The following is a 26223-nucleotide window of genomic DNA, read 5'->3' as shown; positions in this document are numbered from 1 at the left end:
TCCTTGAAACAAACATTTATTTCCATTATAAATTAAATCATGATTATAAATACAATACAATTCAACAGTTGTCTTTCACACGCAATAACACAAGAACAATTTCATGCCAAACTGGTGACCATTTTCCTATTGAGTCTCAGCATCATAATAATTCATGGCACAAAGCCTAGAATTTACTGGCAAATGCAGTTATGTTGTGCTATTAGTTTGCTTTAGGCACTTTTTCTCAAATAAGTAGGTTGCTGAACAGAAATGGAAGAAACCTGTGACTCACATCTGGTGGGTTTAAACTGCAGTTTGACAGGTTAAGAAACGTTCCCTAAAATTTGCTCACTACATTAGAATTAAACAGTAATGAGACAACCGATACTTTTAAAACCACACAAAGACGCAGACCCTCATTTTAGATGCCTAAACTACACACTTTCTGATTATTATAGCCTTGGTTATATAAGAGCTGTATCATTTCTGCACACGGCCCCTATGGAAAGAACGTTTGTAAAGACTAGTGCCTATGTGTCCTGTCCTGATTAAAGACAATTAGCATAGAGGAACAAAACATATGCCTTAGAGTGTGTGAAATCAGTCCACAAAGCAGCAAGTTTGTGTTCCGATGCGGATAGCATTAATGCCTCAAATAATGCTTATTCAAGAGGAGGTGAGTGATCCACTAGTGTGAGGTATTTATGGATAAGAGTGTAAATCTTATAATTTCCAATGCATTAATAATGTAGTGGTTCTTTTAAAGCTTTTCTCTATGCTGAATAGCAACTAACTATTGCATTGACTAATGCACAAAGAAGGTTGCATGGATTATGACACATTGATGTGACATTTGTTAGCCGTGTGCTAAAAAGCATCTGTTTGCATTTAGAAGTCAGACCGCCCACTAAGGTTTCGCATTACAGCAAAAATGCCGGTCAGAGTAAATACTGAGCTCTAACCGGTAAAGCATAAACCGGTCAAACCATTTAAAGCATGAAAACGTAATTCATGGAAAAAACATACAAATATATAAACCTGGAAAACCTATTACAATGTTCAATTCCAAAAACATATCAAAATGTCATTGCTTGTAAGTTGTTTATGAGGAGCTTCTATGACACTGATGTAGTGGGAGACTGCACAGGCTGGAGGAACTCTGACGTGAAAACAGCTTCCGCATACTCTTCACAAACATCCTGGAACTCTGCCGCCACATCAGCCAGAGCCTCGGCCATTAGCTCATCCGCCAGACTGAAGGAAACAAGGGAAAAGAAAGTTACAATCTCACAGCACTTGCTGCTCAGTTTACTTTAAAGGGATAGTTCACTCAAATTTTTTTGAAGTATGTAGTTTCTGCAACACTAGTAGAACCTAGCAGAATCACAAAAATACTGTATACCGTAAAACTTCAAATAATAGTCGAGTCCCAAATAGACGCCTGTCTCTTTTACACGCCTGGTGTGGCGACAGGTTTGGTAAATAAAGGCCCGTCTCAAATAGAGGCCGGGTCTGTTTTTTATTTTCGGGTTGTATTTAATCTTCTAAAACCCGTCGGATCGTCCGCTTTTTGGCGGCCGCCAAAGCAAATTTGTGTCCCGCCAAAGCCTTTTTTGATCGGTGAGTGATGTAATAGAATGACTGCTGCGCTTGACAGGGTGCAAACGAGCAGAGAGAGAGAGCGCCCCAGCCGCGCGCGCGCACACTCTCACATCTTCAAACAACACAAGCGCTGTCTTGCTCTCTCTCCCTCGCGCATATTAAACAAAATAAATGGACACGATAGTAAAAGGTCGGAAGACCGCAGTTTCACGTGGAGCATTTGGAGATTTTTAAAGATTAAAAACTCTAGGAACAACATCTCAACACTAAATTATAAAGGCCTGCCTCTTATAGACGCCTGTCTCAAATACAAGCTGGTGCAGTTCGACGATTTGGGAAAATAAAAGCCTGGGCTATTATTTGAAGCTTTACAGAATTTTCAAACTCCCCTTTCCCGCGCTGTGCCTCCCCAACCCAAACATCACAAACACAGCTCTTAAGGGTGCTACATGAAGGCATGTCTCAGTGGGTAAAACCAGAGCCATAGAGAGAAAGAGTTGCTATGGCTGTCACATGGTTCACGTAAGCCCCATCAGTAGTCATGTTCTTCTAAGGGACAGACAGCAGCGATTACATTATTGAACGGTCAATATAAAATTAAACACACACCCAAGTAGCCTACTTTTTCAGCTGTTACTGCATTATTGCATTTAGTTAATGTCAGTTTTGCATTTGGAGATGCAGGGTGACAACGAAATACTGTATATTTCTTAGATAAGTTTTAGGTTTTTTTTGGAGGGTAAAGCTTAGTGTTCAAGTTTGCATGGGTAGTAGCACTGGCTTTAGCGGCTCATCTGATGATGGACGTCTCATGATATTTATTTTAGCACAACTGGGTTATATACAACTACATATATATATATAAATTATTATTAATAATATTATATACATCAGGTTACCGTAAGTTAGCTAACGTTAGTGTCACGTAAGCTATATAGCTGCAATTAACCTATTATCTTCCAATAAACATTAACTAAAACTGGCTACATAAAATATAACTACTGACTAGATTCACGAGAGGTCGGCTAATGTGTAAAAGTAAAAAAATACAATAATTTCATTAATTTACCAGCGAGCATACTTCGGAAACACTGAAAATTAATGGGGTTCAATGCTGGAACTATCAGTGTTTGGAACTATTGGCTGCTCCACGACACGCGTTACTTCCGCATTCCAAAGTTCCTATGGCGGTCTATGTGAGTGTCGCAAACTCTTTCTCTCTATGGCACTGGGTAAAACTAGGCTGCTTTCAATGAAAGGTCCCAGGTATTAAGAATATTTTTATCTGTATTGCTATGTGTCATAAGCAAGCAGCCGAGTGGGCGAACACTCTGTTTGAGGCTGTCTAAAATGGACACATCAAAGTCCATTGTGAGGTGTTGCATCACAATACCTAGTAAGTTTGCTTTGGCGTGTTCATGACCTGTTTAAGACCTGTTTAATCTTTTTTAAGATCTAAATGCAGTGATTTTTGTCTTGTTCTTCTGTAACCGAAGCTGAATGTCATTTCTTATGTCATGGGTATCAGTCACGGTCCCACATTGGCTGGACACCCTCTGGCTCCGCCTGATACAGTAGCCACTCCCCCAAACTCTCATTGCCCCTCCCCTTTTCAGCGTTGCGCTCGTTATATAGACCAACGCTACTTTTGCGTCATCGAAGGGTAACGCCCCTTTTTGGGGGAAAGCAAACGGATACGGGGTTACAGAGGTGTCCCTTTGAAATGGTCGAAAACTGGATTAATGACCCCACGCAGTGGCCAAATATGGACTATTCAGACATCTACCACTATCTCGTGGAATCACCTAAATGTTGCCTATTTTTTTTGTCATTAACAAACTCACAGTATGACAAACTAGACGATGAGGCCATGAGGGATGTTCCATTGTGGCGGTTTGTATTTTGGTGAAGAAATTATTTTCTTCATCTTCCGAGAATTCAACACCGGTGTTGTGCCGAACTTCGACTCCCTGCCAAATTATTACCCCCCTCGTTGAAATCAGTATCTGATTGCCTAATCCTAACCCCTCCCCCACAACTAATCCTAAACCTACCATACTAGGAGGGGTCATAATTTGGCGGGGGTCAGAATTCGGCACCACACCGGTAAATACACTATTATCTCAGACCATGCCTCTGTTCTTTCAAGATAGCTTGTGAAATGATTTATTAAAGATGTTAACCAAACCTAAAGTGATGGGAAAAGATGAGATGCCAGGAAAGATTAGGTTATAATAGTTTTTGCGTTTACTTGCATAACTTTTGTGTTGATATAGGCTAAATATTTCCTCCCAGCTCTTTATTTCATTCTCCAAAGTTTCTCTGGGGAAATTTTTCGTGGAAATTTTATGACCGAATAAAACTTTCTCGGGCAATTCAAAAGTTTTGCAAGTGAACGCAGAATAGAGATATAATGTTAATTTATTAGGATCATATAGATGCTACGCTACATATTTTACTGTACAATGTAAACCTTTTTACAACTTTCAGAGTCCTAGCACTCTAGACACAAGCAGAAACCAGCCAAGTCCACTTTAGTCCTAGCCTGCCACTATTTCAACAGTAAAATCAGTTAACAGCCAAGGTAGCGTTAGCGTGCCTAGTGAGAGCTAATCACGTAGTTGCTAGCAGCTAACTAGTTGACAACCAAATAGCTTAAATCAAGTTAAATATGATCCAAGTGACATGGCCTCATCGTCTAGTTTGTCATACTGTGAGTGTGTTAATGACTGAATATGAGTGTGTAGATGTCTGAATAGTCCATATTTGGCCACTGCGTGGGGTCATTAATCCAGTTTTCGACCATTTCAAAGGGACACCTCTGTAACCCCGTATCCAGTAGCTTCTTTAAACACCGCTCACGGTCCTCGGCCAGCAAAGAGAGTGTGTATGTTTGTGCCATTTTTGCTATCAAGAAACTTTGCAGATCTAGAGCGAGTTCTGTTCTCAGAGGAATCCGTTTGTTTTCCCCAAAAAAGGGGCGTTACCCTTCGATGACGCAAAAGTAGCGTTGGTCTATTCTGTCTTCCTGTTTGTATTTCCACAGCATGAAAGTAAGATCTTACAGATAATTAGGAAAAGATGTCACTACTTTGGTTTCATCGTGACTTTTAAGAAATAGAAATATTATAATTAAATTAATTAAATATTATTAATAATAATAATTATTATAATAATAATAATAATAACTAATAAACATGGCAAAAGCACATACATTTACAAAACCTTAAACAAATGAAAAATCAAAATCAAAATCAAAAAATAAAAGATTAAAATTCTAAATATTAATAAATACATAAGTATAAGAATAATAAAATAAAACTGTTTTGCTATCGCTCAACGTTAAAAAATAACGGTTACTTTTACTTAAAAAGCTTTTATTCACATTATGCCTAGTCAGTTTTTTTTTTAAACTGCACATTGATGCATTTCGGCATTCAACCTTCCTTAGAGTGTGTCAGGAACAAAAAAAAAGAAAATACTTCTGTCTACGTCTTTAGGACAGTGATAAGATCATCTAAATTCCTCCTTTGAGGCAAATATTCCTCAGCGTAAAGAGCAGAGCTAACCAGAGAGTCCAGTCAGTCTGTGCTCACTCAAGGCCTTGACTGCCTTCAAGGCTCTTATTACCCACAATGCACTGCAGACTGACAAGTGCCCACACCCATTCCCAGCAGCAGCACTAATTGCCGTGACATTTCACATCTTCTCTATTTCTCTAGAATAATAACCATTCAGAGTCTCTACGGTGCAACACTGACCTCCGCAACAACAAAAACAGACCCTCAATTTCATTTTATATCCGTGCAATAACTCAGCTTTTTTTCAAGCCGCAGCACACAGGTAAATATTTTTTACAAATATTCTTGCTTCCGTAAATTATTTTTGCAACAATTCTTCTCGCCACCCACACAGCCCATGGCGCGAGGATCAAGTCTGACAAATGAGACCTCAGGTCTAGGATCAGATTCTGTTTTTTGTGTTCCTCTTCCCACCGCTGTTAAAAGTGTGCTCTCTGTGGACTAGAAGGACTTGATAAATATCCACCGCATTGCACCAACTTAAAAATTCTGTTAAGTATGGTAATGGCGAGGTGGGCGTGCAGGAGCACTAGTGGAACAACAAAGATGCTCATTTGCACAGGAGCACGCTCTACATTAGCACCCATCAAAAAACAGAGCTAATATTTACATTTAAAATAGCATCGTGTGCGAGGATCATTATAGCCGAGAGGCTGTAAACATTCTCAATTCCTACTAGTGGTGTCATTGTGGGAAACACGCTGAGGCTTATGATTAATCTGCTGTTGCTCTGAATGCAAATAGAAGAGCTGAGCTTTTAGTGTTTATACATCCAGGAACATGTCTTAAGCACAAACAAAATATATCAGGAAATTGCAGATATCAGTGCTAAATAAATAAGAGCTAATTTAGGTTATATGTCCTCGGGACACATGCACACTTCAGCTTTGATACACACATAGTTCAGTTGTTTACTGAAGTCACTGCATTAAAATTCAGAAATGGAAAAAAACATTACAATTGCAAATACATTATGGTTCTTGACAACATTTGGCAGCTAAATGACAACAACAAGTGATGCAAGATTCCTTTCCAACCCAGGGTCATTGAAAAACCTGCCTGTGGTGTAATTTCTGAAAAATATTGAATTTCTTGCAGTAGAAACCAGTATTCAATACTAACCAGTATTCAATAGTGTTAACAAAAGCAAATGTGAGATGAAAAAGCACCAGGCGTGCTACCAAGCAAGTTTACTATGTAGGGAAAGCCATAAATATGTCAAAATGTATTTGTTTAGAAACCATGCACTATGGCCAAAGGTGTTTTGAGGTCATAATATAGTACTGTGATAGGAAACTAATTATTAATCAATAATCTGTGCCTGTAATCTTAATTTGTGTTGGAAAAAAATTGTCAGTGTTTTCAGTGTTTTAGTCCATAGTGCATATTCATGTTCTCCAGTCACTAATGTTACTAATATTCTTAACGAATAAAAACAATAAACTAAGTTAAGAGAATGTATTTTAACATAAAAAATAGTACGTACTTCCCCTTTAATCTTCGTTATTATAATTGCCTCATTCAGAATAAACATGATTGGTATATTTTAGCGTCAGTGTTGTTATTGATCTACTATTGTATACATGTGTGTTATAAATCTCATTGTGAACAATTAATTTGTGCATATGCTTAATTTATTAAATGTTTTGACCTCATAATTTTTAATCAAAATATATATTCCGGTATAAAACGACTTGTCTCAGGTGAGGTATCCAAACTTCTCCAATCATTTAATCCACCACATCTCAAAATCCAATTGACAACAACTGAAGCATAGATCCAAGTCCCTGCCCTACAATTTTTCTTTTTGAAAATCTTTTTCACTCAGAAGTACATAACAATACATAGGAAAATATATGTCACTACTTCTGTTTCATCGTGACTTTTAAGATATAGAATTATTTAAAATAATAATAATAACAAATAAAAATGACAAAAGCACATAAATTACAAAACCTTAAACTAAAATAAAAAGAAAACTGAAAATCAAAATGAAAGGTATTAAAATTTGAAATATTAATAAATACAATAATAGTATATAAATAATAAAATAAAATAGTTTTGTGATCTCCCACTCCCAACAGTTACTTCTTTCTATACTTTTAGAAAAAGCCAGGTCATTGAAAAAACATGCCTCTGGTGTAATTTCTGAAAAATATAAAATTTCTTGCAGATTTCACAACACTAAAAATTGAAATGTCTAATAACACGTATTCAATAGTTTTAACAAAAGCAAATGTGAGATGAAAATTCATTTTCTGAAGTAACCATGCCATTTTAGCTTGCATCTAGCTCTTTTATTGCATTACAAGTGTAATAATGTACCAGGCGTGCTACCGAGCAAGTTTACTATGCCGAGAAAGCCATAAATATGTCAAAATGTATTAGTTTAGAAACCATGCACAATGGCAAAAAGTATTTTGAGGTCATAATATAGCACTGTGCACTGTGAAGCACTGTGAAACCCTGTAATCTTAATTTGTGTGAAAAGAAAAAAAAATTGTGAGTGTTGTAATGCCACAGTGCATATACATGTTCTCCAGTCACTAATGTTACTAATATCCTTAACCAATCATGCATTTTCATTTGAGTTCTTTCCACACTTTAGTTTTGATTGATATGTGTTATTATTAATAAAGAAATGATTAGATTCAAACCTGTCTGCAATTGCCCAGGGATTGAAGCTCCCCAGAGCCTCATGTGAGACCAGACATAGGAAGGCATCATGGTTCTCCCTGTATTTCTGGATACTCCTCTGCATGCTGGGCGGCACAGTAAGGTACGTCCCTCGTGTGCTTTGCCCTCCAGCTGAGACTGGATTCCTGGGGTCATTTAGAGTTAAACACTCCTCATCTAGCATCGACGCGTCTGATCCAGCCCTGTAAACAGAAGAAAAAAAGAAATTCTCATGCATTTTGCTCACCCTTTCATAAAGGTCATTTAATTTCAAATGTGTTACTTGTTCTTGTTTTTTTTATGTGCATAGCTAAAGGCTACACCAAAGACAGCACAGTTTGTAATTTTTATTCTGTATTAAACAATCTGATTACAGTACTCGACAGAATGTGTGTGTGTGTGTGTGCGTGTGTGCGTGTGTGTGTGTGTGTGTGTGTGTGTGTGTGTGTGTGTGTGTGTGTGTGTGTGTGTGTGTGTGTGTGTGTGTGTGTGTGTGTGTCTGTGTCTGTGCGTGTGTAATTTTTTGCTCACCCAAGGCTGCATTTTTTTTTAATCAAAAATACAATAAAAACAGTCATATTGTAAAATATTGTTACAATTATAAAATACAGATTTTCAATTTTAATATATTTTAAAATATAATGTGTTACCGTGATGGCATTTCACTTTCACATGATCCTTCAGAAATTATACTAATATGCTGATAAGGGACATTAAAAAATCTTAATTATTCTAAATGTGGTTAAACAGAAACATTTGCAGTTAGCTCATCATGTCTAAACAGAAACATCAGTAAGATTTATTCATGCTTCAGACCACCATACTGTTAAGGGAATTAAAGAGTGATACAAACACAATCACAACAAATTAATACTCTAAATGAATATTCAATTTTGATTTAAGTGGTGCTAAATCTGTAATCAAAAGCACTCGTGTAAACATCTCAACCCCTCCCTCACATCACTTCCACGTGAGCTCAGCGCACCAGCCGTCTCATCTGGACCACACTAGGTACACTTGGTGTTAATCAGACCCTCTGAAGCACTCTTTCCACCTTCATATTTAGCCGCAGAAGTAAGAAACATCTCACAACTCCTATTCCAGGTTGCTTTTAATAGAAATATTGGACGCAAGCTCAGTCTAGACACTTAAAGCGCAAGGCCTCCAAAAGCTCACAAGGGCCATTTATTTTCTAATGGAATATTATGGGGGCCGGCGCTGCTATTGTACAATCACTTCCCCTTTACCGTTCCCGCAAGGCGCCTCTTTGTGCGGCTAATAGAATACCGCTCTGGCTAACAGCTACCTCAAGCGTTTCGAGCATGCTGTGATACTCTAGAGAAGTGAGGAATTCACTGCGGCTGGGGGAATAATGTCAAACTTTGAGCAGTTTCACAGCGCGAACAAAAAACGGGTAAAAGGACGGTCAAGGTAAGCGATTAATTTAGGGATTCAAATTAGAAGGCGTCCCTTCTGTTCATTTGGCTCTGAAGTTATGCAAACAAGAAAGGTCATACGAGGTTCTGAACGCACATGCAGTTCTGTAAGATGTAAAAACAAGCATGCACATGCACAGTGAAACGGGCAAAGGCTTTCCAGGCTTTTTCTGTCAAAACAAGCCTGGCAAGGCACGGTGGAGAGCCAAAAATAATGACCAAAATTTCTCCCTTTACTTCTTTCAACACATTACACAAGCTTCAGCAGTCACAGTCACAAGAAAAAACACTGTCAGGGCTCATCATGTGATTTATACAAGCAGACACTTTGTCTTAGGGAAGCTTAATAAACAATGAGGAAGCCAATAACAAATGAGTAGAAGTTAACACCTATAACTAGAGTGAACTTTACACTTCTCCAGAGTGCCACAGCATGCCTTAAGGGCAATTAACAGGTTAAAAGGTCATCTAGTGCAGGGGTTCCCAAACTTGTCCATTCCAGGACCAACGTAGACAAGAATAATCTATCTCAAGACCCACCTAAATAATTTTAAAGCATGAATGTGGGGTGGGAGGCGTTAGTTCTCTTTAGAGCAGTTTTTCTTGTCATAGTATGACATATAAGTTTAATTGCAATAAACTTATGGTACATACATTAGAAAAAGTTTGAGAATTAAAATAGTAGCCTTATGGCTGTTGAAATAATGTGAAGAATACTGAGTAGTTTTTGTCTGCTGCCTCAACTGATTTACCCAAACATGGCAAAACAAATTTAAATAAATGAAAAAGATTAAGTTAGCTTAATCTTAACCAAAGGTTTGATATGACAAAAAAATCAGAATATAAAATATATATATATATATATATATATATATATATATATATTATATACTAATAATTTTATTTGACAGTAGGCTATGCCCAGGACCTAGAATTTCAATACTAATAGCCTATTTATGCTGCGAGTGTTGTTAAACTCATTGCGTTGTTCAGCGCAGAAAACGCTTTCGTGCTCGTGTGTATAAATTTTAATTACCTTTTAAATATGTATTTTCCTTATGCGTTGGTAGGTATCATAATGCATGCGAGGGAACACAAAACAACGCACTCTTACGACGACCATATCTCTGAAAGACAACAGCGCTGTGTTGAACAGACGACAGAGATTAATGCGTTTCCCAAAAGCATCGTATGCCTGAGTAGATCGCAGAACCATTGCCACCAATGGTCTCTACAAACAACTTAGCTCACGATGCTTCTGGGAAACGCAGCCCAGACCTGAATCAACCTTTCGTGACATTTGAATTCTCCGGTGTAATGCGATCTCATGCAGAATGCAGTGCAGTGATTGGAGTAAACGAGTTTCTTCTCGTTAATAATGCGCATCAAACATTTTTTGAACGCTTAATGAACCGAAGCCGCTCTGAGACGGTGAAAATTGTTATCACAACAAGTCGCAAGCGCGCGCTTCATGAAACACAATACTGACATTTATCTAACTTTAAATCGCTCTAAGCAATATAGCGATTTCTATTTAACGTTGGTTCAACGTGCAACCTGTTTGTATGTGTCACTCATGAAACGTAAATTCAGCTGCAGCTGCAAAAGTGATTGCGCGACCCACCTCTTCCCAATCTGCGACCCACAAATGGGTCGCGACCCACAGTTTGAAAACCTCTGATCTAGTGAACCTCTTCACAGAGATTGTGAATAAAAACACATTTTACAGAAATGTATATTCTCTATTTCTATTCTATAAGAGTGCAACCAGTTTAAATTGATTCACAAGTTAATTACTTTTGCGATCCAGTTCTTTCAAAGAAAAATTCACCACTTTTGAAAAACGAAATCACAGAATCAAAATAAATACAGAATGGTTGTTCATATGCAAATGGATAGTTAAGATACACATTTGTGTAATAAATTATTCTAAATAAATAAATACCTCTTACATAAATATTAAAAATAAATTATATTTTTATATTCTATTAATACATTTTACATACATAGCATTGCAGGCATGTCATTCTGTGCTTTTAAATGGCCGACAAAGGTTACAAGATGGAAACATTGCTTTGAAGTTCTTGCAAGGAATACCGAATGGATCAGAAAAGCAGCAGACCATAGACAAACAGCGTTTTTGACATGTGATAGGGGAGTGAAATAATGGTGAAAGGCAGCTGTAATAAGGTTGTGCAAACAGAAATGAGATGTGTAAAAGTCAGTGGATGAGATTCTGGACGACCAATGCTCTATCAATATTCAGAAGCCAGAGATCAAAACCAATAAATCTAAAGGGCTCCAGTTTTGTGGTTTTCATCCAGTGAGAGGGCCATAACCAGCAGCAAGGTTACCGTCAAGGAGCCGGAGAGGGAGATTAGCCAGACAAGGTTAGATGGAGAAAGAGATGGAGGAAAAGAAAGAGAGATGGCGGTATGAATTAAAAGGTTAGAGAACATAGAATGAAGATCAAACCATGCCTCACCATGAGCTCTGCATTGATCTCTATGAGCTTTGAATGAGAAGTGGGGGATCAGACACTCTCTTAGATGTGTTGGTGGTCACTCTATTGTTGAGACCCCCAACACCCATAACCTCTTTATGCAGACACAGGACATTATAAGATATCACCAATTATGAACTATCACTCCTTTATGATTCTGTTCCTGACACTTCTGCATTAGAAAACCTCATTCAGAGAGAGTTTGTTGCAGGGTGTAAGATTTAATAGCGCTCTACTGCAAAGCAAACAAGATAAATTAAAACAAGACAAATGTACTTGAGCAGCAAAATTGCATAAGATTATAAGACTTGTTTTCAAAGAATTTGTCCTGAATTATGTTTGTAGAACTATTTTCTATTTCAATATATTTTAAATTTGTAATTTATTCCTGTGCTGGCAAAGCTGAATTTTCCAGCATCATTACTGCAGTCTTCAGTGTCACATGAGAAATCATTCCAATTTGGTGCTCAAGAAACATTTATTATTGTTGTTGAAAATTATATTGTGTTGCTGCTTTATATTTTTGTGGAAACCATGATGCAGTTTTTTCATGGTTCCTTGATGAATATTTTATTTGAAATAGAAATCTTTTGTAACACTTTTGAACAATTTAATGCATCCTTGCTGAATAAAATTATAAAATAATAAAAGCAATTTAAGTAATTAAATAAAAGTAATTTTCCAAAATGTAGTGACTCGCTACATCTCTGAAATTCTCCCCTCCTCTACAACCACCTGTAACACTTGTATGTGCCGCCCACTTTTACTCACGGATAAGATGGATAAAATTAAATCCAGTGCAAAATATTTCAAATGCCATTTTGTCAAATTGAAATATCAACCTAGCCATTCAGAAAAAATGGTGCAGAATGAGAATCCACATTGGAGACTTCCTCTCGGTCTGTGTATTGTATGAAATATTGATGTTGAAAGAGGGCACTAAAATGGACTAGAATGGAAGAGGATTGGCTGAGGACAGATTGGTCTGTTTGATGCTTTTACGCCTGCATCAAATGACACTTGACTCTACAATCCACTGAGAGAAAAATCCAAACAAATCACAGAGGGAGAAAAAAAAAAAACAGGAAGCAAACACATATATTGAGTTTCATTATAAATCGGGCGATTGATTGATTATGCTCTAGAAGAGCTTTTCAGCTTCTCCCCTGGGTCCCCTATCATTCCTTTTCTCAAGCCAAAGTGGTTCTCTGAATAATCATAATAATAAAAACTAAAGCTAAGAATCAAAGCCACACTGACAGCTCTCTATTGTGCTGAAGTAAGGACACACATTGCTTCTTTGCAACCAGCCTAGCAGTGACAAATGAACTGTGTGCAGCCTTCTGTATCCGAGTATAAATCCCCAATCAGTTTGTGTGTGCAATTTACAAACTTCACAGTGTTTCCGTTTCAAACAGTGTGTTGCCTTCACAGGTAATCAGAGATTAGACAACAAATAATAAGCTTTTCGTGCTAATCAACATCCAGGACCAATACCGCTCTTTAAATTACTTCCCATGAGCATGTGCTACACCGCCAAAAAGCCCTCAGTAGTTGCCCCCTCTAGTGGCACATTTCATACGCAAATAACATTTTACTGGTTTCCCATCATAAATCCTCTGTTCGGCCTTGGCCTTTAGTTGCTGTACTAAAAGCCGAGGAATTACCATAATGCTTTGCATAATTCATTTTCCACGAGTTTTATCTTTCTCGGCCACATCCGCCCAATAATCGTCCATTCTGATGTAAATAAGCTGCAAAAAGGATGTAAAATGCTCACTGAGAGTTTGATTGAACCATTAGGTTGATTCTAACATATAAAACTGTAACATCAGGAGAGAATTAACGACGGAGGCCAGAAGAATAAATGAGATTAAGAGACAGCTGATGAGTAGATTGACTGTAACTTTCTGATCAAGAGTATAATGTCCATTTGTGTGGCTTTTAAACGAGCAGCAGTTGCCAAGTTGTCATTAAACTGTGCAAGCAGGATCAAGGCAGATATGGACACTTCTTTTGGATGGATAAGTCAAGAATAAGTTGCAAAAAGCTTTTGATGACAGCCATTTCCTAAATCAGAGAAATAATGTTGCATTATGTTGGCCAGCTGGACACTAGACAAGGATCCTGAAGTGATGTCAAGATTTTGTCCTTTAAAGTAAGGTGATAGCACTGAGTATAATGCAAGTTGCTTTGGATACAAGCAACTGCTATTATTACTTACTAACTACAGCGCTGTGGGAAAAAGGTTAAGGGGATTAACCTAACCCCATTAAGAAAACAAAGTGTAGCCCTTACTCTTTAATGTGGTTCAGCTAATTTGTACTTCATTTTATCTAACTGATGCACCTGATGCATTGATAAAAAAAAAACAGGTGTACTAACTTTCTCCATACAAAAATTGGGCATTTCTGTTAAGTAATACAAATCACTACAAAATGTACATTCCAAGGGTCATTTGTCAAATTATAGTCCTTTTTATCTATTTACATTGGAAATTAAATTCATTGAAACTAAAATCCAGTATGTAAAAAACACTTTCATATAGTGTATGAATTTATTTTGCATAGAATGATTTCTGAAGGATCATGTTAAACTGAAGACTGGAGTAATGATGCGGAAAATTCAGCTTTACAATCACTGGAATAAATTACATATAAAATTGCAATAAGATATTTTTTTTTTAAATTACTGTTTATTTTATCAAATAAATGCAGCCTTCTTTCAAAAACATTAAAAAATGTTACCGACCCCAAAAATAATAATCTTATGTGATTTCTCTACTGGACAACTGCCAGTATAACTGATAGACCCTTGATCCCTGCATCTCTTTCAGTCACTGCAGCTCACTGGATTTCTCCAGAGGGATCTTAATCGTGGTCACAGTCATTGCTCATGTTTCAACACAGACAAAAGAGAGACTGAAGAATAGCCTCCTCGTGCAGTGACATTTCAGAGCCAGTGTTCTCTGACAGCATAAAGTGACTAGCTAAGGATAAATAAATCCAAACAAAGGTTCAGATCAGGGAATTGGAGAGTACCCATGGCCCACGCAGCCTTTGACATCCACGCTTGCCAAATACCCATGATAAGTGCACTGGAACATGGGGAGAATAAACAAATCTGCAAGTGGGCCTTATTTGTCCTTATGGTTACCATCTGGGATGTTAATTGACTGTTTACATGCAGAGATATGGTAACACAAATATTACTAAAAAAGGACTACAGTGCCTTGTCCTCTATTTGTACCGGTTCCAGATTGAAGTTGGGGCTTTTTTTTTGGACAAAGATAGTCAGTGAAGCATGATGCTCACTGACCTGAGACCAGTGAACAAATGCCCAACACAGCAGCACTCGATGATAACAGAGAGGCAGCAACAGTAGGCATCCATATCTATCTATCTATCTATCTATCTATCTATCTATCTATCTATCTATCTATCTATCTATCTATCTATCCCCTATTGTAATTGTTAGCATTTCCAAGGATTAGACATTCTCCCCTGAAAGTGATCGGGCAGATCAAACCGTAAGTCGTAGAGACTTAAAACTTTGAGTGATGGTAGTACCCACCCCGCCTACAACATCACCAATGCTCGCCCCAATCGACCAGATGGTGGCGCAACAGCGATCAAAATTATGTAATGGCTCATAACCCCTAAACATTTTGTAGTAGGCTCAAGTGTTTTATATAGTTGGAATCCTTGGCTCAAGACAAACTTGTATAAACTAGTCCAAGGGTTTTCGCCCGATCGGAACCAAACCAGTGCAGAAAGATTCTCTAGAGTATGATTGTCAATAATTATCAAAAAAAAAATTAAAAATCGAATTTTCGATTGATGACCGCGACGGGATGCCAAACCGTTTGGAGTGGCCATGGCCACTTTTGAGTGTGTGTGTAAGAATGCTTATTGTGTATCAAGTATTATTGATCAAGCCTTTCATTTCTTTGTGTGTTTTAGCATATTCTTTTGTGAATATTTGATGGTGTCAGCTGTACATTTCAGGTCAACATAAACCATAACAGCATAAATGGCGTAAAACTCTTGAACCCCGTTATTTATTATTGTACTTTGTATTATTACTACTTATACACTTACATGTAATATATATTATAAATTATAAAATGTAATATATTTTGTATATAATATTCACATGTAGAAGCTCATGCTAGATTTTATAATAATTTGCTGCGGAAAAAAAATGTTCACCCAATGAAGTGTAGGGGTTTTATTTAGATTATTTGATTGTCATTTCACCAAAGTCGATGGATAAAAGACTACTTATTAGTTCTATCACATACGATTAAACACATTACACCTACAAATAAATATTCATTAGTCATTCAGTGACAGAAATGTGACATTTTGTCATTTTGTAAAACTCACAGGAAGAAAAAGCACAGGAAATACAGTATATACTATTACACATACTGTACGCTCTCTACTTTTCACTGTCACACTTACATCTCTGTATACTTGTTTGTACGTTTGAAACTTTATATTGCAGCACTCAGAATGATTTGTGTTGTCACTTTGATAAAAGCATTTGCTACTTGAATAAATGCAAATATAAATTATTGAAAGGTGTACTGATCATTTTAGTCAGAATGTAGCAGACAGAATACACACTTGGAAGGCTTGTAGACACTGCTGTAATTCCCTGAGATTAGACATGAGATGATGCTTTTGTAGTTTGTTTAGACATTGTGCTCCTATGTTGAGAGAGAAAAAGAAAGTGGAGGCTGAATGTTTACACTGCGTTCACAGAGCTGAAGGGCCTCGCTGTGAGCTGAAGCCGAAGAGGAGAACGCATTTTAATCGTCTAATGTATCTATTGAACCTGTTCCACTAAATTTCCCATCTCTCTCGCTTTAGACAACTCTCACACTCTCAAGATTGTCCCTATTTATTATTTTATTTTCCTCATTCATTTACTGAGCCACAGCTGCTGCCAAAGCTTTGGGCAGAAAGAAGCTAGGCTCCCGCTCTGTCTTGGCAGAACTACAGAAGGAGGAGGCGGAGGGAGAGAGAGGGTTTTTACCAGCAGATATTTAAAATTTTGCTTTCCTTGTGGCTGTTATTGAATTCTCCCTAAACAGACCGATATTACAGTGCAAAAAAACACTCTGGTCAATGTGCTGTTCTTCTGCCAATTCAAGTAAAGACTGATTAAGTTGTGACTGATCCAAATGTGCCTGGCATATACGCAGTCAATACTCTAAAACCAGCCGACAGTCACTCACCCAGTCTCCACTGGCTTTTGCAGGAGGATGTCGGCCGAGCCGGGTGCATTTAGGACTGGTTTCGTCAGTCGGATTGGCTGAGGAGAGGCTGGCCTGGAGCTAAAAATATTCCTCAGGGTGTCTGCAACAAACAAGAAGTGTTACACTGCTGCCACCTGGTGGATATCACTGTCATATCAGCCAAACAAAATGCAGAGCACATTCTAGTCTGTCTCTCTGGGAACAAAGTGGGGAGATGCAGAGACTGACCTTCTAATGCTCCCAAAAGGACAACTGATAACTACTTTTGTCAGGGATGAATGTGATGGCCTGTGTGGGTACTGTGTCTCACCTGTGCCTTTTTCCCAAATGAGAGGGTCTGAGTATGAGATCATAGCAAAGCGTCGACGCACATCTTCCTGGTCTCTCTGAGTAACAAAATAGAGCTTTATGTGTCGGGTGATTTAATACTTTAGTTTATTTTTTTTGACCCAATCAAAATGATGCAAAGAAAATCTCAAGTTTTTACCCCAGAAAAAATACAATTAATAATACAAATAAAATTACAAATACAAAAACAAATAAAAACAATTACCTAATATAAATTACTATTTATAAAAGTTTTTAATAATTTCTTTATATAATAATTATATTAATTTAATATTATAATTGTTATAATAACAATTTGTAATAGCTTTTTGAATAATTATAATAATAAATTAATAACAATAATAATATATATTTTTTAAAATTATATAATAATAAATAAATAAATAATAATAACAATAATAAAAAAGAAACATCAAGTTCAGTCCATTACATTACATCATGGTGATTGTCATCAGTCTAAACTCACAAATCTTATTATCTATGTCTTTATGTCCCACACACTGACCTCCATCTCCTCCATCCTCAACAACATGCTCTCTAATGTGGGGTCCTGCAGCTTCCTCTCAGCATCAGTCTCGGCCACATGCTGTCTCTCCGTCACCCACAGAGCTTGAGCTGCGTCCTCCAGAAGATCGTCCAGAAGAGCTTCGCTCAGGACATCCGCCCTGGCCCCAGGCTGCCAGCATTTACAACATGGCACAGCGTAGTCACATTCTCACTTTTTTTTTTTATGTGAACTTTTGTAAATTGAATATGGATTGAAAAGCCTCAGTGCTCATCCAGGAATACTAAAGTCGTTTTAGAAAAGTAATGAATTTCTCACCTTATCTGCAACCTTCAGCCGCTCTCTGAGAGTGTCACTTTCTGCTCTAACCACCTGCCGTACAAGTATGAGAAAGAAAAGAAATGAATAGAAAGAAATGTCTGTCAATTCACATCAATACCAACACACATGCACAACAGCTGTTCACAGCATGCCCGAGGGGAAGAACATACAAATATTATGGAAAAACAGTCCAATGGTACACTCAGTCTTGCAAGAGATTAAATCTCCTGCAGATAGACTCACTATATCAGACATTATTTGGGGGGGGGGGGGGTCTGTATACGCAAGATGAATGCATTTACCTGTGCTCGATCCAACAAAGGCTGAATTCTCTCTTTAACGGCCCGCTCAGCTTTTTCCGCCCATTGTGTCGGGGAGCCCACTGTGGTCCTACCATGCCCACATATTAATACACATCAATGATAACATGCACTCAAAAAATTTAAAGTTCAATGAACAATTAAATTGAGGAAAACTTTACAAAGCAATAAAATTAAGTCAAATTGTTTGACTAACTAAATTTAGTTATGCCTACTACATGCAAAGGACTGAGCAAAAATTTATTTTTCTAGCATACTAAAATTTGGTGGTATATTTATTAAGTTACACACAGATGTACGTAAGCTAATTTCCGCCACAGAATAAAAAATAAAAGGTAATTTTGTGAGTTATATTTCACAATTCTGAATTTATAGCATGCAATTGTGACTTTTTATCTCACAGTTGTGACTTTTTTTCTCGCAATTGTGAGTTTAAATCTCTAAAACCTCAAAATTGCGAGAAAACGAGTCAGAATTGTGAGATTAAAAGTCGCAATTGCGTGTTATAAAGTCAAAATTGTTAGATATAAACTAGCAATTCTGAGAAAAAAGACTGAAAAATGTCAAAGAAAAAAGTATTTTTTCCTCTTTTCCTCTAAGCAATTTCAAGCTTATATCTCACAATTCTGAGAAAAAAAAAGTCAGAATTGCGAGATGTAAACTCGCAATTGTGAGATAAAAAGTAGTGGCGGAAACAAGCTTCAATACAGATGGATGATTTGATTAAAAAAAAACAAATTTAATTTCCGGCTTTTTTTTTGTCTAGATCTGTATTTTCAAACATCATTATTCAAGTAGCCCCAATTGATTGTCAACTTGCATTTTGATTGCACCCAGTTAAATTTAGCGACAAAATGTTCAAGAAATGCATTGCATGAGCTCTTTTTAATGAACTAAATTAAACAAGCGCAAGAATTCATTTTTTGAACTGCTGGTTAAGTATAACAATGAAGCAGCTGCTGTTGTACCGGAGTTTGTTAATGCGGTCAGCCTCTTCTTTACTCAGACGATTCAGCTCTCTCAGTCTGTCTGCAGTCACCCGGTCCAACCAGGCTTGCCTATTGCAAATTAAAAATGCACAGCAATGAACATCAACTGCGGTCACATACTCAACAGCGAACATGAGCATCTCACAATTGAGGATCAGGGTGATGATTGTTTATATAAACTGAGCCAGGTAATAATTATTTAGAAATTGTATTTTTTTTCTTTGGAAACTCCAGAGAAATTTCTTAAATATCTGGAAGAGAGGGTTCAATATATACCTGAGTGCTTCATTTTGGGCTTGTTTCCTATCATGTGATAGGAGCTGTGTACTGGAATTGGTCTGTGGCTTCTGCTTTACAGGGCTCTTTGGAGGTGAGAACAGACATCTGGGCTCTGGCCGGCTGGCCGCACTACACCTGAGAAGACATACATTTGAGTAGAACACAAAGATGCAACCATGTCAAGTCTGAATAAGTAATGGATAAGAGGGTTGGATGCACTGACTGTGGGCGAGGAGGAGAGTGAGGAGAAGTTGGTATCCAAGGCACAGTGGGTTCTTTCTGGGGTACCTGGTTTTCTCTTAGTCTGGATGAGACGGTGGGCTGCTGGAAGCTGGCATCACGAAGATGACCCACCTGCTTAATTTGAGGCAGTGTGTCTTTTATCAATTTTTTGAAAACTGTCATCTAAAACCATCCAAACCAAGATATCTACAATCATACACTATCATTAAAAAATTTGGGGTTGGTAATTTTGTAATGTTTATGAAAGAAGTCTTTTATGCTCATCAAGGCTACATTTATTTGATCAAAAATACAGTAAAAACTGTAATATTATCAAATATTAGTAATTATTAAGTAACTCTTTTCTAAATGTTTAAAATGTAATTTATTCCCGTGATGGCAAAGCTGAATTTTCAGCATTATTACTCCAGTCTTCAGTGTCACATGATCCTTCAGAAATCATTCTAATATGCTGATTTGATGCGTTTAAGAATCATTTATTATTATTATCAATGTTTTAAACTGTTCTGCTTAATATTTTTGTGGAAACCATGATAAAAAAAATGTCAGGATTATTTGATGTAAAAAAAAAAAAAACAGCATTTATTTGAGATAAAACTTTTGTAACAATTGAAATGTTTAAATGTTACTTTTGACCAATTTAATCCCTCCTTATAAAAGTATAAATTTAAAAAAAAAACATACTAACCCCAAACTTTTGAACGTTGGTGTATCACATTAAAGTAAAAAAAGTACTAAATTACTATAGTAGTAAAGTACTACTATAACTAACTATAACTAACAAAAAACATCACTGAACTAATTATAAAAGAAAAAACCTTAGCATGGTCAGGGTTGATGGCACTGGTAGTTTTGTTGGGTTTCTGTGCTTCTGCCTCTCGTAGTTTTTGATGATGTATGAGGCTCTCTAGCCCTGCCTTTAGAACTTCATTGCGCTCCTTCACCAAAGCCTGTGAGATCTTGTGGGATTTCCCTGCCAGTCTGCTGCCTGCATTCATTAACAAAAATATCAGATTTTCTTTTGCAATAGCCTGAAACAAAACTCACTCAATATAAGTGTATAAAATAAATAACTCAATATTGATTTTATTTCAAAATACAGGGTTGCAGAAAAGTATTTGTACATTTTAGACAATTTCGTCACATTAAAAAAGATTATTTTAAAAGTGTTAAAAAAAGAATACAAAAACCCCACAAAATATCAAACCAAGTTGCATCTGCAAATAAAAGCTGCTAGAGCTTTTCTAAGAAGTGTGTTTGTGCTTTAAAATAAAGAAAAATAAATTTCTTTAAAATAAATGCCACTTGTTTTGATGTTTTGTTATAATTTCAAGTGTGTAAAAACAAAAGGCTTAAGTATCCAAATACTTTTTGGGGCCTGTGCACTTTATATACAGATTGGGGTGAACGACTTCAGATTTTTTAAGTCGACATTTATGTGATGAAAGTCGAGTCGACGTGGACTAGTCGCTGATGACGTCATTTACAAATAAGCCTGAACCTCGAGCTGAGACTCAAACGAGGGTTGCCTTGTGCACAGCTATGGCATATAATACAGCACTGCCCACAAGACCATCGATGCTACATAACAGCTTATTTTTATTAGTTCTTTTGTCTTCGGGTCATTCTATTTCTCACAGATTTCTGCTCGATTTAAATCAGATACAGATAAAGTAGCACAGTAAAGATTACATTTATTGTGATTGGTGGGTTTTAGTTACTAGGAAATATATGCTAGAACTTGCGTTTCTAAGCTATTTTATTGATAAATCACAGAACAGTGTTGACAATACATTTCTGCGCTACTGAATGTTTCTCTGTGCAGGCGATCTACTCATGATGGGCAAGCTACTGTCTGTATGCGTGTTACAATGCAGCAGCGCATTAGTTTGGAACAGCCATTAACTTATGTTTACTGTTAATGTTTACTGTAGCTGTTTAACACGTGCATTCTCCGGATCAAATTTGAGCATTCAGATGGTATAATCAAACATATCTTGTGGAGCGCTTTCGGAGTATGCATTTGTTTGTCATTTTAAAGTGGAGTCTCATGGAAGAGCATTAAAGTCAACTAGTCTACTAGTCTGTGCAACCCTTAACAGATACAACACCAAAAAGCTTTCTGAAAAATTAACGTCAACCTTGGTCGTCATGATTTACCACTAGGCATTTTTGCAGCAGCTGACTTTCGGGGTCTTCGTGAGGTCCTCTCAGCTGGGTCTCTGGCAGGACGAGGAGGGGACATGCTGCGGGCCCTGACCCGGCTAGAAGTCTTTTCCACCGGGTTGACAATCTGCAAATCTACGTCTCTTTTCCTGGTCGCTTCCTGCTTACTCAGTGCTGAGTCAAGCGTCTGAGGAATCAAACACAAAAAGCATTAAATAAGGTTTTTGTATTAATTTTTGCATTTATACATAGTGTGTATAATAATATAGTAATTAATCACGGACACCTCTAATTTCTGCAGGATGTCGAGGGCTGTCTCTGGTACGGTAGATCCTTGTCCCACCTGTACTTTGGCTGAGCAGAGGGAGAGCTGGCGAATCAGCTGACCCAGCTCTTTGCAATGGGTGGGCACTCTACTCTCTGTAGGGTCTGACAGCTGGTTGATAAAAACCTGCATGGCTCTTACAGCTCCCCGGTGAGCAGCAGCCAGTCTGTCCATTACCTTGGACTGAGAAGACAACCACAGAAACATTTAAAGCCCCTGCATGTCTCATTCATACACTTCAAAATTAAGCTAAAATTAAAAATAAACCTTTATGGTATTGATTTGTTGGGTAAAATAAATGTTGGTACCTTTTGGGTGTGTTTAACATTCTGGGAACGCAGCTTGTCTAGATCCTCCTGTATCTCTTTAATCTTGAAAAGAGAAACAAAACAGTCCCATTGTGAATCTATAAAGCCTCCTTTTCATCTCTGACAAATGACAGACCAGAAGTCGTTCATTTCCAAAGGAGAGTAGCACAGGAGCTGCTGTTGGTTTGTCGTCGATATGCGTATTGCAGAATTTTCAGATGCAACTTGAGCGTCAGGTGCTTTGAAATATTTGAATTTTGCCACTAAACTCTATGCGACGGATGTGATGTATTCTGATCAAAATTATAAACGTGTTTGGTTTTTGTGTGGATATAAACGTTTGAGGTTAAAGTGACCAAGATTTTTGCACTAAAATTTTAATTTTTAAAAACTATTTCTGTGAAATGAGCGGTTATGAATAAATGTCTAAAGTAATTATTTTATATTTATTACACAATTATTTACATTAATTAGCAGTAGAAAACCTACTATGTTTTTCCTTGAAATGTATTGACGGTCATACTTATTCACATGTCTGCTTATTCAGCATTTTTAATGAATAATGAATGTATAAAAATATCCACAAAAAATTATGTCAGAAATAATTATTTTATAATTTCTTTCAGTTATTTACATTAATTCGCTGTAAAAAATTCTCCTTTGCTTCTCTTTCAAACGTAATGGCGGTCTTTTGGTGTGTGTGTGTGAATATATTTAATCATACATTCATCATTTATTTATTTTACAATGGTTAATAAGCAGAGAGTAACGGATGCTTCATGCCCAATTTGAACGTTCTGTGCGACTGTCACTTAAGGGTGAAATGCGACAATCATACGCAAATATCAGAGATAGTGAAAAGACAGCTTAAGTTCCTCTTTAGTACTCTTAAATACTTCATATTGTCTATATGAATTGCAGTGCTTACAGACCTGCTGTTGTAACACATAGATGATACGTGCGGAACGGGCTGCCTGCTCCTGCCGCCGGATCTCCATCCTGTGCTTTTCATCAGGCTCCAGAATCTCTACCACACGTCCTGCAGAAAACACACATGCAAGCCTCTTTAAAAGCGACAAAAATATTATTTGGGTTACTAGGAATAATAAAAATACCTTTATTAACCAACTGCTCTATCCTTTGAACATATGTGCTCAGTTCCTTCTGTAATTTACAGATCTCCTGGCTGAGCTGAGGGTCATTGCTGTTGACTCTCGGATCAAGGTCTTTGGTGGGTGTCGGGGCCTGTTTAAGTCTCCTGTTGGGATTCTGAGGTGTATAAACAAGCACCTGATCCCCGATTTTTATTTGCTTCTTTGGATATGACATCTTTGGGTACACCACATGAGGACTATAATCTGTGTTGCCTCTATCAGGGCTGACAATCTGGGATCTCTCCAGTGGTTCAAGTGAGGAACAGCTGATGGATTCCTGTCGTTTCCTGCGCAGATCTCTCCTGGCGAGTCTGAGGGCAGCCTGCAGGCGCTCTTCTGAGAGGACTGAGAGGCGTAAGGAGCTGCTACAGCTCTCCATATCATCCTGCCTCTCTAGACGGGGTATAAGTTTCTCTATCACGATGGGAGAAGGGAGTCCCACACCGGTGGCTCGGTTAAGAACACTGGGTGCCATTATGTTATTGAACTGAAGCTGTGATCAGAAGAATCAGAACCAATGAGAATAAAGGAGAAGCTTTTTCTTTAACATCAAACTCAAGTTTGCATAAGAATACAGCATGCAGCAACACACACACACACACACACACACACACACACACACACACACACACACACACACAAGTAGATTAATTTACTGCAACGCTTCAGGCTTTAGGCTTCAGGCTTCCTCTGCCTACACCGGCCTATGCGATATTTAATCCATGCTACCTGTTTTAGTAATCCCAATCCCAGAGTACTTTCTCTCAGGGATCAGGCAACAAACCCATAGTATGTATATGTTAATATGTTCTCGCATCAGTAACGTTACAGTACCTGTGTTTGCAGACCAGCCATTTGAGACACAGGGGAGCCTTTTTTAATCCATTCACGGTTCACGGGACCCAGTTCACCAATGGTCATGGCATATCCCCTTTGGAAATCAGAAATCATCCTGATAAAATCTTATTTATGAGCTGTCTTGATGGAAATAATAAATTAAACCAATCCCGCTTGAGTAATCCTTTACAGAGCAACTAATTGTCTAACTGTTACTGACTGTTCCGTACGATTACAAAAAAAGAGAGATTGGTTTATAACACGAAAACACAGTAAATGGACGAGTAAATCAGTGGCATTATTTTTTTAACATGACAGCCAGTTGGTAAACAGCCACTAAACTCAATATTTGTTTATAGGAAGTGTCCGGCAGTTTAAAACACCGCCATGACAACAAAACACTTCTTCGTGATTGCCTGTGAGCTGTTATAATTGAGTTCGGGCATGTTGTCGCCCCCTTCCGGTCTGATGTACTGCTAGCTCGCCCTGCCTGATGTGACCCAAAATGTTGAATTTATTTAAATATTTTTGGGGGGGAATGTAAAATATTTAAATGTATTGTTAATGTATTAATGTTGTATTAAGAAAATAACAACTTTAGTTGCCCCCCCCCCCCCCACACACACACACACACAAAAACAACAACATTACAATAAAGACAAATCTTAGACTCAACAAAAAAACTATTAGGTTTAAACCTACATAACAAAACAAGGTTTTCAATTAAAAGTGGGAGTCCATTAAAGGGATAGTTCACCCAAAAATGAAAATTATGTCCACATTTACTCACCCTCGAGTTGTTGTGTTTAACACAAAAGAAGATACTTTGAAGAATGTGGGTAAACAAACAGTTGATGGACCCTATTGACTTCCAGTTGATTTATTTTTTTATGGAAGTCAATGGGGTCAATCAACCTTTTGGTTAACCATATTCTTCAAAATATCTTCTTTTGTGTTCAACAGAAGAAAGAAATGCATACAGGTTGATGACAGAATTTTCATCTAGGTGAACTATCTCTTTAGTTCTCTTTTGCTACATAAATCAGAAAATTCTTAAAGTTATTAAAATAGTTGTAAATTAATACATCTTTCAATGTCATGAAACATAGGTATTTTTATTGAAATTTATGGTATTTGAATGAATTCGAATATATATATATATATATATATATATATATATATATATATAAACTCATCATTTAAATGCAAATGATCCATGAAGCTATAACAGAACATAACAGAAATTTCTTTTAAAAAAATAACATATTCCATAAAAAATATTTGTAAATGTGTTTGAAATTAGTCTGGAAAAGTTTATATATATAGTATATAGTTGTAATATATATGCTATTACAGAGGGCAATCTGCTATAATGCCACACA

The 26223-nt window shown here is 37.2% G+C and overlaps 1 protein-coding gene across 2 annotated transcripts; it reads right to left on the bottom strand.

The window, feature by feature from the left end:
- kiaa0753 (KIAA0753 ortholog) lies at positions 1-25255 on the bottom strand. 2 transcript variants are annotated; one of them, XM_077208293.1, is made up of 17 exons: positions 24839-25255; positions 23966-24497; positions 23783-23889; positions 22851-22913; positions 22504-22725; positions 22212-22404; positions 20870-21039; positions 20032-20165; positions 19806-19943; positions 19509-19598; positions 18523-18610; positions 18218-18271; positions 17900-18070; positions 17357-17432; positions 17026-17146; positions 7823-8044; positions 1-1236 (listed from the first exon to the last, which is right to left on the bottom strand). In XM_077208293.1, exons 1-17 carry the CDS (start codon positions 24953-24955, stop codon positions 1098-1100), a joined length of 2637 nt encoding a protein of 878 aa, XP_077064408.1. In that variant the 5' UTR covers positions 24956-25255; the 3' UTR covers positions 1-1097. The 2 variants fall into 2 exon arrangements, with proteins under 2 accessions (XP_077064408.1, XP_077064409.1); XM_077208294.1 differs by having other exon boundaries at positions 20032-20162.
- Positions 25256-26223: the final 968 nt, after the last annotated feature.

Source organism: Siphateles boraxobius, unplaced genomic scaffold, assembly GCF_051911475.1.
Source record: "Siphateles boraxobius isolate OS27281-9 unplaced genomic scaffold, OSU_SipBor_1 6, whole genome shotgun sequence".
NCBI lineage: Eukaryota > Metazoa > Chordata > Actinopteri > Cypriniformes > Leuciscidae > Siphateles > Siphateles boraxobius.
Note: the sequence above shows the minus strand (reverse complement) of the source record. Positions and strands in the feature narration are given on the sequence as shown.